The sequence below is a fragment of the Cucurbita pepo genome, chromosome 3 (assembly GCF_057944985.1).
Source record: "Cucurbita pepo subsp. pepo isolate OVF chromosome 3, ASM5794498v1, whole genome shotgun sequence".
Classification (NCBI taxonomy): domain Eukaryota; kingdom Viridiplantae; phylum Streptophyta; class Magnoliopsida; order Cucurbitales; family Cucurbitaceae; genus Cucurbita; species Cucurbita pepo.
In genome coordinates this window covers 2,604,675-2,618,817 of record NC_141800.1, presented here as the reverse complement: position 1 = coordinate 2,618,817, position 14,143 = coordinate 2,604,675, and the positions used below count along the sequence as shown (strand labels likewise).

Below are 14,143 nucleotides of genomic sequence, written 5' to 3'. Positions count from 1 at the left end.
TGCCTCAACTGCATACATCACTGTACTTTCACTTGACACCTATCGTGATGATAAACGGCTCGTCTCGCCATGACCTTCTTTTGAATTCTCAAAACTTCTGTCGCTCCATCCCCGCAGGGGTAGAGAACCCATCGCTGTCTCGGCTGTGCTACCGGAGGCTCTGGGGAAGTCGGAATAGGAGAGCACTCATCTTGGGGTGGGCTTACTATTTAGATGCTTTTAGCAGTTATCCGCTCCGCACTTGGCTACCCAGCGTTTACCGTGGGCACGATAATTGGTTCACCAGAGGTGCGTCCTTCCCGGTCCTCTCCACTGCAATGATTCTCATTTCGAGCAATAGTACCTTAATGAAGGCGTGGTTCTTTTCCCAAAATAGCCCTGATGGGAATACTAGCTTTTGATGAGAAGTGACTCAAATCTCCTCTAAATGAGTGGGCATAAAAGTAATTTAGAAAAAGTTAACCTAAAAAGGAGGTCAAAAGTTTTGCCTTTTTTCCCCTTTAAAAGCAAGCAAGTTCAAATGGGCCGATATCGGAAATTCAAAAGCCCATTGTCACCGACACTCTTCTAGTCTGATTATAAACCGAGTCCCTCTCGAGTCAATAAAATAGAAGTGTCTCGTCATTCACATTTCAAAATCAATACTTTACCTGAGCTATGATCGTCATCTTGTAATATTATATTATTGACTCTCTATTTGGTCAACATTTTCAAAATATTAAGCTTATTGGATTGACGATAAAATTTAACCGTCACCGACATAAATTTTTAGCTCATTCACGATCAAGACAGTGTCCCATATTTATTATTGAAACATTTATCATTTCAACCGACATATTTGTAAACTGAGGCTAAACAGTTTAGGGTTTATTCTTTTACAAATCCATATATATCTACACGAACAATTTAGAACAAATCATTTGTAACTATTACAATGTTGGTCGTATCAATTATACACTCATCCTTATTACTCGAGGTTGTTATAAGATTAAAAAAAATAATATAATACTTTAAAATAATGAATATTATAAGTTAGTTCAAGTGTGAGAAACCCAAGTGGCAGATTTAGCTACACGACAAAAATAAAGAAGGTTCACGACACGTGGATGCCTAGTTTATTGACACGTGGCATTTCATTGCCGACCATCTTTAAATGTCGGCAATAGCGGAGATCTGTACTAAAAAACAATCAAGTAATGTCGGCAACGGATCTTATCCCACGTGGCAATATATGAGTGGATGAAGTGTTTTTTTTTTTTTTTATTGTTGTTATGTAATTATTTTATTTAAAAAAATCTAGTCGACGTGATATCAATACGGAGCGTAGGATTCAACTTATTTCTTCGTTTACGTTTTTTAAAATACGTTTTCACGAATGTGACTCGTGACTCGATCATACGTTCGAACTGTTCACGAATTACAATTTTCACATGATTGATTTATTCACTAGATCAGAACAAGCATCGCAAAATTAATTTTCCACCGCCACAAAAATGCGATTGTGACATGTAGCACGTGATGTAGGATTGACCCACGTACACAGACATGATTCTGTGGACACGACCGAACTTAGTCCTCATATATTACGTACACACGATTATCCGTTTTAACCAAACAATCCTAAATTTATCAATCGCTTGGGTTTCCCCCACAAAATTATTTTGGTTAGAAATAGGGTTTGAGTATCTATAAATTGGGTTCCTTCCTTACCCAATTCTCAAACAGCTACAACTTAGATCCAAGATGTCGGGATTCATCGAGAAAATCGGAGAGAAGCTCCACATCGGCGAGCATCATCATGAGGCGCACAAAGGCGAGCATCATCATAAAGACGCGCACAAGGGCGAGCATCACCAACACGCGCACAAAGGCGAGCATCATAAAGACACGCACAAAGGCGAGCATCACCAACACGCGCACAAAGGCGAGCACAAGGTAGGCCTAGTCCACAAGATCAAGGACAAGATCCATGGAGATCATCACCACCATGACAAAGCCGACAAGAAGAAGAAGAAGAAGGACAAGAAAAAGGACGACGACGACGACCACCACCACGGTGGCCACAGCAGCAGCGGCAGCGGTAGCGACAGCGACTGATCCGCCACCGCCACCACCATCCAATTCTGTTTGTGCAACATCTCTTCTCGTTCTTTTATTTTACAAAATTACGGAAAAAAACACACCAATAGTGTTAATGATATTTAGTACTAAATTATAAATTATATGGATAAATTCTTATTATAAAATTTTCATACGTGATTTTATCAAATATTCTCAAATTAAAATTTGATTCTGAAAATAAAATAAAATCAACACTACTTCCAACAATGAGGATCGCGGCCGCCGCAGCTAGTCGCTTCCGCCGCCACTGTCGGAGTCGCTGTCGCTGCTGTGGCCGCCGCCATCTTCTTCTTCTTTACACTTTTCCTCCTTCTCCTTCTTCTCCTTCTTCTCCTTCCTCTGCTTCCTCTTCTCTTGCTTCTTCTCCTTGTAGCCATGGATCTTCTCCTTCATCCTCTCCACAATCCCGCCGCCGTCTTTCTCCTCTCCGTCGTGCGGCTGCTTCTGACGGCGGTGCAGCGTTTCTTGGATCTTGGTCATTATCCCTGACATTGTTGTTGATTCAAGCTGCAAGCTTTTAGCCTATGAAGGGTACCATATTTATGGACGACACATTTATCTTGTTTGACTAATCATTTTCTAAGTCAACCATACCCACCAATTATTGTTCTTTTTTTTATTATTATTTATCAACCTATTTCTTTAATAATACAATTTGCAATGTAATTTTAAAATTAAATTAAATTCAAGTTGACATTTGGAAAACAAACCTATCACATGGTTCCCGTTGACTTTTCTAACCCCGTTTCTTTATTTTAAATACGATACAAAAACTAACTAAATATTGAGAATAAAATAAAATATACTTCAATTTAAATTTAAGTCAATATCTAAGGCATATTCCCTGACTAATATATTATTCAAATATTAAATGATTAGAAATATTATATATTCCATCATTAATTCAGACTAGAAATAAGTGGTATAAATTCTGACGTATTTTTTTAAAATTAAATAATAAACTTGTATTAAAAACTTTTTATTATCTATAAAATTTATGTCGAATTTTGAAATAAAGACCAAAATGGTGAATTTTCTAAAGTACATGACTAAATTGAATAATTGTTGAAAAAAAAAAAACAATATTAAAAAAATATAATATATATATATTTTTTGTCTTAGAAAATCTTAACATTTATATTTATATTTTATTTTATTTAATAGACATCTAATTTATTAGACTATATTTTAATTTTTTAATTTTAATTTAGCCTTAAATTTATATTTATATAATATTAAAAACTACTGAAGAAAAATGTGAAAATTAATACAAATCGGTGACCTAAGTATAGACACAAATGCGTGTCACAGACACGACACTTTATATATACATCAACACGTCAATTTCTAAAAAAATAAGACGTAGACACGTTGGAGATACGTGTTTTTTTAATTTAATATATAAATATATGGATAATTATTAATACTTATTTACAAATTAATCAGTTCTATTTATTGTAATTTTAGAAAAATATAAATTAAAAAAAAAAAATATATATATATATATATTGAAGGAGTTTTCATATCGGAGCAGCTTTAATAATACAGACAGCAGAAATATAAATATAAACTGAAGGCGGCCCCTCGTTTCCCATTTTTTTCGCCATTTTTTATATATTATATTATATATTTATCCAGCTATACGACGAGGTCAAACTTGACATTTCACTTTTATTATAATCAAAATAAAATCAACAGATTTGTTTCAATTAAATAAGAAAAAAACAATTAACATTATTAGTGCTTCCTAATAATAATTCCAGACTTCAATTATACAAGTTTAGTTCCTTTTTTATTTTCTTTGTGTTGAATTATAATATTTAAAAATATATAATTAATCTTTAATTTTTTTTTAAAATTTTATCTATTATATATATAAACTAATTAAATATTAAAAATAGAATAAAATATATAAATTATAAATAATAAAAAAGAATATTAAAATATAATATTTAATATATATTTCATAAATAATTAAATTTATTGTCGAGGAGTAGGTAAAACGACGTCGTAAGTAAAGCGAAGGAGAAAAACCGACCACAGTGAATTCAATTGTTTTTATTATTTCTTTTAAAGAAAAAAAAAAATACCGGCGGAGAAAACTAAACAGCGGTAGCCGGGAGGCGGCCATTAATTATAATATTAAATCCATTGAAATAAAAACAAAAAACAAAGGATGAAATTCGGTGGGCGCCAAAATGGCATCCACCCGTTCCATTTCCTTTATAAATCTCCCAAGCGTTTCCTCCCCTTCATTTAATCCCAACCAGTTTCAGATCTCCAAATCTCCCTTCCAATGGCGTCTCTCGTTCTTCTCCTCTCTGAACTCGTCCGTCACCACAACACCAATCCCGATTACTGGCTCACTCTTCCTCTTCCCTCTCCGCCGCCGCCGCCGCCGTCGTCTGATTCTGCCGTCGCGAAGTCGCTGTCCAGTAAGTGCCAGAACAATATGAGTCGGATCTGCGTCGATGAAACGGTAATGGATGAGTTTCTCAAGGAATCTAGGGTTTGTGTTGATTTAGTTTGGCCCTAATTTCACTTCTACTGCTCGATTTTGCTTCCTTGTGTCGATGCTCTGTAATTAAACTGTAATGAAGTTAATATTCGTTGATTCCTTTCTTCTTCTTGATTTCTGAATTCTTCGATCATTCCGTCTCTGTTAAGACAATGGGGAAAGTGAGTTGTGTTTGCTGAAAAACAGAGTGCGATTATTTCGATCCAAAAATGTACGAATTGTTAATTATAATTTTTCTTCTTAATCTCTAATTCAAATATTAAATAAGCTAAACAAAATTTATTTAATTGTTACATTTATGTCTCCAATTCGTTATTATCAGTATTTCATAGGGATTAAAAATAAAAAGTTTAACTGGTTAGATGAACTCGATTCTCCAATTCTCCATAATTGTATAATATTGTCTACTTAGACTCCTTTGTTAGATATTTGAGAATTTTGTTGACATGACTAAGTTTAGGTTCTGATTTTGATATCATGAGATGAACATGACTCTACACAATGGTATTATATTGTTCACTTGGAGCGTAAACTCTCGTGGCTTTGCTTTGGGTTTCCGGCTTCACATCAATGGAGATAGTATTCCTTGATTATAAACTCATGACCATTCTCTAAATCAATCCATCAATGGAGATAGTATTCCTTGATTATAAATTCTAAAAATTTAAAAAATGAAAATGTTTAATAGGTGGTAAATAACCTATTTAAAAATTTAAATTAAAAACATAATCCTTGAATTAATTACAAATTTCCAATTATGATAGATATTTGAAAACAAACAACAAGCGATGGAAACTATACATGCATCCGTACATGCATGCATCCATCCATCCATACGTACGTACATACATACATACATACATACATACATACAACACTCTATATTGTTCTCACACTACCGACAACGCCACCGACTTATCAAACTCCGTACTCCGCACACTCCTTATTCTCCCTCTGCTCTTACTCTGCTGCTTCTTCTTTGTCAGCCCCCACGACGGCGTTTGCGACGGCGACGCCTCCTCGTCTCTGCCGGCGCCGCCCTGCATCAAAATCCTCATAATCCTCGGGTACTGCAGTGACTCAGCAATCTGCATTGAACTCATCCCTTTATTAGTCTGCGCCTCCACGTCAGCGCCTCTCTCGACAAGGAGCTGAACGGCGTCGGCTTGGGCAGCCTCCACGGCGCAGTGGAGGGCGGTGTACCCGTCGTCGTCCTTGGCGTCGATTTCAATGCCGATGTCGATTAGGGCTCTGGCGGCGTCGGTGTGACCCTTGAAGGCCGCCCTGTGGAGCGCTGTCCAACCGTTTTGGTCGCGGCCGTTGAGAGCGGCACCGCTGTCGAGGAGGAGCTGGATTGACCGGACGTCGCCCTTGCGTGCGGCGGTGGCGAGTTTGTCGGCGAGGCGGAGGACGTCGAAGAGGCGAGTGTGGGAGTGGTCGAATGCGACGTCGTATGGCCTCTTCCCGGCCCAATTTCGGATGTCTTTGTTAGCTCCCTTCTGAATTAAAAGCTTCACGATTTGCTCGTCGCCGATTCTCGCCGCCATGTGCAGCGCCGTATCTCCTGTTGTAAACAAAACAACGAACATTCCGTTTTCAAATTACAATTTTACCCTTCGTTTTTAATTCATTTTTTGTGAGAAAGTCCACCTTGTTCAGCACTACGAACATCAGGCTTGGCTCCATTAGCGAGAAGCAATCGAGCACAGTCACGGCGGCGCTCCTGAACAGCGAGATGCAGCGCCGTATCGCCCTCCTTAGACAAAGCATCGACAAAAGCCCCTTTCACCAAAAGCAACCTCAACACTTCCACATGTCCCCCCGCCGCCGCCAAATGCACCGCCCCAAACACAGACTCCTCCCCCCGCTCTGTACTCGCCCTTCTCGCCAACAACAACTCCACAATCAACGCCTGCCCTGCCGCCGCCGCCGCCTCCAACGCCGTCATCCCACACCGCCCCACTGCCCCCATATCCGGATTAAACTCCAACAACAATTGCACCAAATCCGCCCTCCCCTGTTCCACCGCCAAGTGAAGCAGAGTCCTCCCCTGTTCATCCACCGCGTCCACCGCCCTCCAGCTAGGATCACTCCGCTCCAACACATCTCTAATCTGATCCATAACCCCCTCCGCCACTAGCCTCGTCACCACAGCCGACCCCACAAACACGACTTTAATCCCACTGTCAATAAATACCTGCTTCTTTCTGGTAGTGAACCACTCGGACGGAACAGAGTCAAAGCTGATAACAGCACCGGGGACAACAACGCTGTGGAGGAGAAAAGAGTCATCGGAGTAAGGAAAGGAATCGGGGAGATCGGAGCCTGGGGGGAGATGGTAAAGAATCTCAACCGTTAATGTAGCGAGTGGTGGGATGATTCCAGATTGAGGCTTGAAAGTGTAGCGGGATTTGATCAGAGGCTGCAGCCGGAAGGCGACGGGCATGGTGTACATGACGTTGCGGAGGGTGAGCTCGGCGGAGCATTTCCGAGAGGGTTCGATCGGAATTGGGATCAAGGTGGAGGGCTCGACGGCGATGAGACGGTCCATTTTTGGGGCGTGAAAGGGAGAAGACAGGGGAGGTTTTAAAAACAGGGGAAGGCCGGCGGTGGATGACAAGGGACCGCCAAATGTGGATGTGAAAAACAATGGGAGACTTGTTCTATTAGGCATCAATTTTTTTTTGTCATTTTTTGTATTTATTTAGTTTAATAAGATACGGATTACATACAATGCAAGGCTCTCGTGGGATTTTCTTTTTTAATTTAATCAATTTAAAAATATTAAATTATCTTTATTAAATTTCTAATAACGGGAGCGAGTCGAGAGATGAAATATATAATCCTTGTTTATTCCATTTATGATTTAAACGATAATTCTCTATTCTATTTGAGATGGGTTTCTACAGAACCTCGAGCCTCGAATTAAATGGACAGCTCTACTTTACAATTTACTTGCTCGTTTCGGGAGATTGTGTATCAGTCCTACCATTCAATAATTAAAAAAAGAAAAATCTAATATATATATATTTATTGAAGAATATAATTTTTAGATAAAAAAAAGAGGGTATTAAAAAGTCAAAGTTTGGTTTTTGTGTGTTTTTGGAAATATAAATTTGATATTTTTATAATATAATCGTTTAATTAAATTTTTTCTATAATTTAAAAAAGAGTAGGTGGGAGCTCGAAAATGAAATTATTAATAGAATAATTCAAATAGATAATACATTTGACCTTCGTAAATTTATGGGTTTAAAAATATAAATGATAATACAAAAATTTAAAAAGAAAAAGAAACTAGACACTCGTAGACAACTTTATTTATTGATTTAATTTAAGACGAAAAGCTAAAAAAAATTATAAAATTTCGGTAAAGTATTTAAATTATTTATTTTTATTATATTAATTTATTAACCATGGAAGGAATGTATTTTGAAATGATAACCTAAATAAAAGCATAGAATAAATAATATTAATTAAACTAAAAATTATAATTGTATTAATATTTTATTTAATTATCATTTTGTTGGTAAGGTTTGGTATACTTTGGTTGGAATAACAAACCATCCTAGGAAGAATTTTTATTTTATTTTATTTTATTTTTTATTTTTGTCTATTCTCTCATTAATTAATTTATATTATTTAAAATATATTGTAATTCCTAAATATTTGGTTATTCACGTACATATAATTAATTTAATAAATAAAAAATTACATAAAAAATATATTTATGTAGATTAAAAAAATTAAAAATTATTTAATATATTAGAACTAAATTTGTAAGGGAATTAAAAAAAAGAAATAAATCTCCAACTAAATGGGGGAAAAATAGGTTGGTTTGGGTCACATCTACCACCAATCCCTCAATCAATTTCAACCACCAAACTCCTTCGCTCATTTTTTTTTTTCTGTTTATTTTTTTAAATTAATTTTTGAAAAAAAAAAGTCTTCCAAAAATTATGATTATTTTTATACATGGCACATGCGGTGGCAATTTTCTAATCTTTTCCACGCGTTTTACGAGCGCGTGCATTTCATTCGCATCTCCACCGTCAGCACTGTCATTTTCCTATATATTTATTTTTATAAAAAAATAAAATTTACCAATTTGGTATATTTCAGATAAATTAATATTATTTATATTTAGTTTCTACAGTTACTTTAAATAATTAGTTAGTTTATTAAAATAAATTTAATAATACAGAAAAAAAGCTTTTACAACCAATCATCATTTAATTAATATATATATATATATATATATTTTTTTTACAAAAGATTAATTAAAAGTTTAAATAAATAATTTATTATACTATTTAAATAAATATAACCATGTTGGTTTAAATAAATAATAATAATTGATTTAAAATTTATGTATAATTGAAAAAATGGGGGTTAATAATAACTAAAATTACCGTGAAATGCCACGTCAGGTCAAAGTGTCCAGACCAATCACCGCAATTCGCTCCGACACACAAACAAAAGCCAAATCGTCGTGGCCACGTACTCCTCACTTCCACGTTACGCCTTTCCCCTTAAATTCTTTCACATCACCAACCCCCAATCCCACGCGCGCGCGTGCGAGCTTCTCGCCATTCCAAATTTTAACATTTTTGTTTATTTAATTTACAAAATATTTATTAAATCTTTAAATTTAAAAAATTGTATAAATAAAATATATAATTTTAATTTTTTTTAAAAAATATATAAAAAAAATTCTTACAGAAAAAATATATATTTTTAATTTTAAAGATTTAATAATGAAAATTTATAATTAAGTGTAAATTAATAGTATAGCTTAGGCTATGAGATTTTATCGCTCAACCACTAAAAGAAATAAAAATAATATTGTAAAAAAAGTAAGTAAATAAATAAATAAATAAATAAATGAAATACACGTTGGCTGTCTGTCAGTCACCGGCTACCGTCCGTCTCTATAAATAAGCTTGATTCCCGTTGCTTCCAACTCGCGCCTTCTCTCTTTGTGGCTCCTCCATTATCGTCTCTTTATCTCTTTACCTCTCGCATTCCTTTCTGTTTCTTCCTCCGAGGGGAGCCTCTGTCGGTGTTCCACATCCTCAAGGTTCGCTCCATTTTCCCCTAATTTCTGCTTTTCTGTGAATTTTCACTACTTGATGTATGGCGGCATTGCTGCAATTTGGATTCAGATCTAGTGTTTAAACAACTTGTGTTGCTAGTTAGGCCTGAACGAATTATGATTTGGTGTTCCAATGCGTTAGGAGTTTACTTTCTGTCTATTAAAGATCCAATCCAATCCAATGAGTATAGTTCACACAAGCTAACAATTCAGACACACATAGATCTAATGCTTGAAATAGCGAATATCCATTAAATTATGTCAGATCTACAATTGTACGCCTTCAAGAAAACAAAAATTTCACCAGATCTATACTTCGAACACTATCGTATATTTGTTGCTTCCTTGTCCTGTAAATTTAGTGATTGGTTAATTCCGACTTTCTACTTAACATGCTGTATCTGTTTCTGTTGCTTATTGATTGTTGGATTTGGCCTTTGAGATTGAAATGTTGTTGATTTACGTTGGGATCTCTTGAGCAGAACAATGGCATCTCACATCGTTGGATATCCTCGTATGGGCCCCAAGAGGGAGCTCAAGTTTGCTCTTGAATCATTTTGGGATGGGAAGAGCTCCGCGGAGGATTTGAAGAAGGTGGCTGCAGATCTGAGGTCGTCCATCTGGAAACAGATGTCTGGTGCAGGGATCAAATACATTCCCAGCAACACTTTTTCATACTATGATCAGGTGCTGGATACCACTGCATTGCTTGGGGCTGTTCCTCCTAGATACGGTTGGGCTGGTGGTGAGATTGGTTTCGACACCTACTTCTCCATGGCCAGAGGAAATGCATCTGTACCAGCTATGGAAATGACCAAATGGTTTGACACAAACTAGTAAGTAACCCATCTGACCTTTTACTTTCGGAAGGAAGATCCATCATTAGTATGCAATGACAATGTTATGATAATGGTATAATTAATCCTGCCAATGCAATGATGCAGCCACTTCATTGTCCCTGAGTTAGGACCAGAGGTGAAATTCTCTTATGCTTCCCATAAGGCAGTGGATGAGTACAAAGAAGCCAAGGCTGTAAGTTGCTGTTCTTAATATTTGCTTTGATTGTGCTTAAAGTTCATAAAATAAGCTCAAGATTTGATTGAGAATAGAGAATTTAAATGATTAAAGTAATTGGAAATAGGCATTGAATTCCTTTCACGTGGAGTGGATTTTTCGTATATCTTTTTCCGAAAAAGATAATAGTGGATTGTGAATGTATCTGATTTAGGCATGTAAATACCTAATAATTGAGATAAAAAAAATGTTTTGCTTATGCAGCTTGGAGTAGACACTGTTCCAGTTCTCGTTGGTCCCGTGTCATACTTGTTGCTCTCTAAGCCTGCAAAGGGTGTTGACAAGACCTTCTCCCTTCTCTCCCTTCTTGACAAGATCCTCCCCGTCTACAAGTAAAGAATCGTCACTCTATCAAGATATACTAGAATGTTCCCACAATGACTCTCTTGTCACATACTAATGTTGGATAACTTTTCAGGGAGGTTATTTCTGATCTTAAAGCGGCTGGCGCTTCTTGGATTCAGTTTGATGAGCCTACACTGGTGTTGGATCTTGATTCTCAGAAATTGAAAGCCTTCTCTGATGCGTATGCTGGACTTGAGTCAGCTCTCTCTGGCTTGAATATTCTTGTGGAGACATATTTTGCTGATGTCCCTGCTGAGGCATACAAGACCCTTTCTTCTTTGAAGGGTGTCACTGCCTATGGATTTGATTTGGTTCGTGGAACTAAGACACTTGATTTGATCAAGGGTGATTTCCCCAAGGGAAAATACCTTTTTGCTGGACTCGTCGATGGAAGGAACATTTGGGCCAATGATCTTGCTGCTTCAGTTAGCACATTGGAGGAACTGGCTGCCGTTGTGGGTAAAGGTGATATTCTTTTGCTTACATTTGTATTACTATGTTGGTTCCGGGTGCTTTATTTCATTATTACTATTTGAGAGGCTTTTTTACTGATTCCTTCTCCCTCTGAAAAAATTATGCAGATAAACTTGTTGTCTCCACCTCCTGCTCACTACTTCACACCGCTGTTGACCTCGTCAACGAAACTAAGTTGGACAATGAAATCAAATCATGGCTAGCTTTTGCTGCTCAAAAGATTGTTGAAGTTAATGCATTGGCAAAGGCCTTGGCTGGTGAAAAGGATGAGGTATATTCTTGATTCCGATGAAATCCATCTATGGAAGGTGCCAGCTATGTTTTTAAGCCCTGATATCTAACCCTTTTGTGTTGGGGTCTGTCAATTATAATTAGCCGATTAGCAGTATTTCTTGGTTTGATGTGCAAAATTACAAGCTTATGATTTCTTTTTCAGGCATTCTTTGCCGCTAACGCCGGAGCTCATGCTTCAAGGAAATCGTCCCCAAGGGTGACCAATGAGGCTGTTCAGAAAGCGGTATGACCAACCATTTCTTATCTATAAGGTGTTTAACTGTCTGTTTGCAGGAATTGAGTTTCTTTTTTATTGTGCAGGCTGCTGCTTTGAAGGACTCTGATCACCGCCGTGCTACAAATGTTAGTGCAAGACTTGATGCTCAACAGAAGAAGCTTAATCTTCCAATCCTTCCAACCACCACCATTGGTTCCTTCCCTCAAACTGTTGAACTCAGGAGGGTTCGTCGTGAATACAAAGCTAACAAGTGAGTTAATACGAGCTTTCCTTGGAAGTTCCAAATATTTTAACCCTATTTCTAATGTTTGCATCTTTCTTTAGGATCTCCGAGGAGGAATATGTGAAGGCTATTAAGGAGGAAATCAGCAAAGTTGTCAAGCTCCAAGAAGAGCTCGACATTGATGTCCTGGTTCATGGAGAGCCCGAGGTGAGTTATTTGAAGCCGGAGTTCGTAGTACCCTTTTCTCATTGTGCCCCTTCTAACGAGAATTTCATCCTCACTGCAGAGAAACGATATGGTTGAATACTTTGGGGAGCAGCTGTCAGGTTTTGCATTCACCGTCAATGGTTGGGTGCAATCATATGGATCTCGTTGCGTGAAGCCTCCAATCATCTACGGTGATGTGAGCCGCCCAAAGGCCATGACTGTCTTCTGGTCTACCGCAGCTCAGAGCATGACAGCCCGCCCAATGAAGGGAATGCTCACCGGCCCTGTCACCATTCTCAACTGGTCCTTTGTTAGAGTCGACCAGCCAAGGTAATAGAAGATAATGCTTCCACACCCTTAAGCTGAAAGAATCTACTGTTGCCTGATGCTTCTTGTGTATGCTATTGTCTTCTAGGTTCGAAACATGCTACCAGATTGCCTTGGCCATCAAGGACGAGGTCGAGGATCTCGAGAAGGCTGGCATTAATGTCATCCAAATCGATGAAGCTGCTTTAAGAGAAGGATTGCCTCTTAGGAAGTCTGAGCATGCTTTCTATTTGGATTGGTCTGTTCACTCTTTCCGTATCACAAACTGTGGTGTCCAAGACACGACTCAGGTTACTGCACTAACCACTGATATAGATTTGCATTACCCTTAACAGCATATTATATTGTTCAATTCGCCTAATGTTCCATTATGTGACAGATTCACACTCACATGTGCTACTCCAACTTCAACGACATCATCCAATCCATCATCGATATGGACGCCGATGTGATCACAATTGAGAACTCTCGCTCCGACGAGAAGCTCTTGTCAGTTTTCCGTGAGGGAGTGAAGTACGGTGCTGGAATTGGCCCCGGTGTGTACGACATTCACTCTCCCAGAATTCCATCGACGGAAGAGATTGCAGACCGGATCAACAAGATGCTTGCAGTGCTGGAGACCAACATCTTATGGGTCAATCCCGACTGCGGTCTCAAAACTCGCAAGTACGCCGAGGTGAATCCTGCTCTTAAGAACATGGTAGCTGCCGCCAAGCTCCTCCGTACTCAGCTTGCCAGCACCAAATGAATTGGCTGAGTTTTATGAAGATTGAAGCACCTTTTATCTTTCCCTTATTTCCAGATATCCAGAAAGAAATATATGCCTGTTTGTTCTCCAATAACTGAGTCCCCGACATATTTTAGTAGCTGTAGTTCCACTTTTGAGCATTTTTTATTTCACAAAAATTTCCTTTTCAGTATTGGTTTTGATTTGAAGGTGTAGCTTTGTTCGTTCTTTTTCAAAAGGCACCAAACTGCAATTTTTATGGAAGTGAAATGAAAAAGAAGACAGCATTGCCAGTTTGTGCAATTGTTTATGGATTTCCCCCCCTCCCTAAAATCTGATGCAGAATGCTCACTTGAAGGAAGCGATGAAGCATATATCCATAAGGCATAGAAAAATGTCATCCACATCATACAGCAAGTGTCCATTATTATCCATTATAATAATCTTTTGAGGCAGAGTTATGTGCTCAGCTGACCTTTATCTTTTTATTTCTAAATTTTGAAGCGTTTTTTTTTCACTCA

The 14,143-nt window shown here is 37.6% G+C and overlaps 3 protein-coding genes across 3 annotated transcripts; 2 read left to right on the top strand and 1 right to left on the bottom strand.

Annotated features, from left to right (window-relative positions):
* The first annotated feature begins 1,681 nt into the window (after positions 1-1,681).
* On the top strand, positions 1,682-2,673 carry LOC111789654 (uncharacterized). The gene has a single exon (XM_023670290.2). The coding sequence runs from the start codon at positions 1,744-1,746 to the stop codon at positions 2,095-2,097; it is 354 nt and encodes a 117-aa protein (XP_023526058.2). The 5' UTR covers positions 1,682-1,743; the 3' UTR covers positions 2,098-2,673.
* Positions 2,674-5,334: 2,661 nt separating this feature from the next.
* LOC111791244 (protein VAPYRIN) lies at positions 5,335-7,235 on the bottom strand. The gene is made up of 2 exons (XM_023672509.2): positions 6,290-7,235; positions 5,335-6,203 (listed from the first exon to the last, which is right to left on the bottom strand). Exons 1-2 carry the CDS (start codon positions 7,188-7,190, stop codon positions 5,530-5,532), a joined length of 1,575 nt encoding a protein of 524 aa, XP_023528277.2. The 5' UTR covers positions 7,191-7,235; the 3' UTR covers positions 5,335-5,529.
* Positions 7,236-9,560: 2,325 nt separating this feature from the next.
* LOC111790395 (5-methyltetrahydropteroyltriglutamate--homocysteine methyltransferase) lies at positions 9,561-13,925 on the top strand. Its single transcript, XM_023671276.2, has 12 exons — positions 9,561-9,719; positions 10,217-10,570; positions 10,679-10,766; positions 11,013-11,140; positions 11,227-11,618; positions 11,735-11,898; positions 12,064-12,144; positions 12,222-12,388; positions 12,463-12,568; positions 12,648-12,898; positions 12,984-13,185; positions 13,275-13,925. The coding sequence occupies exons 2-12, from the start codon at positions 10,221-10,223 to the stop codon at positions 13,641-13,643; spliced, it is 2,298 nt and encodes a 765-aa protein (XP_023527044.2). The 5' UTR covers positions 9,561-9,719; positions 10,217-10,220; the 3' UTR covers positions 13,644-13,925.
* Positions 13,926-14,143: the final 218 nt, after the last annotated feature.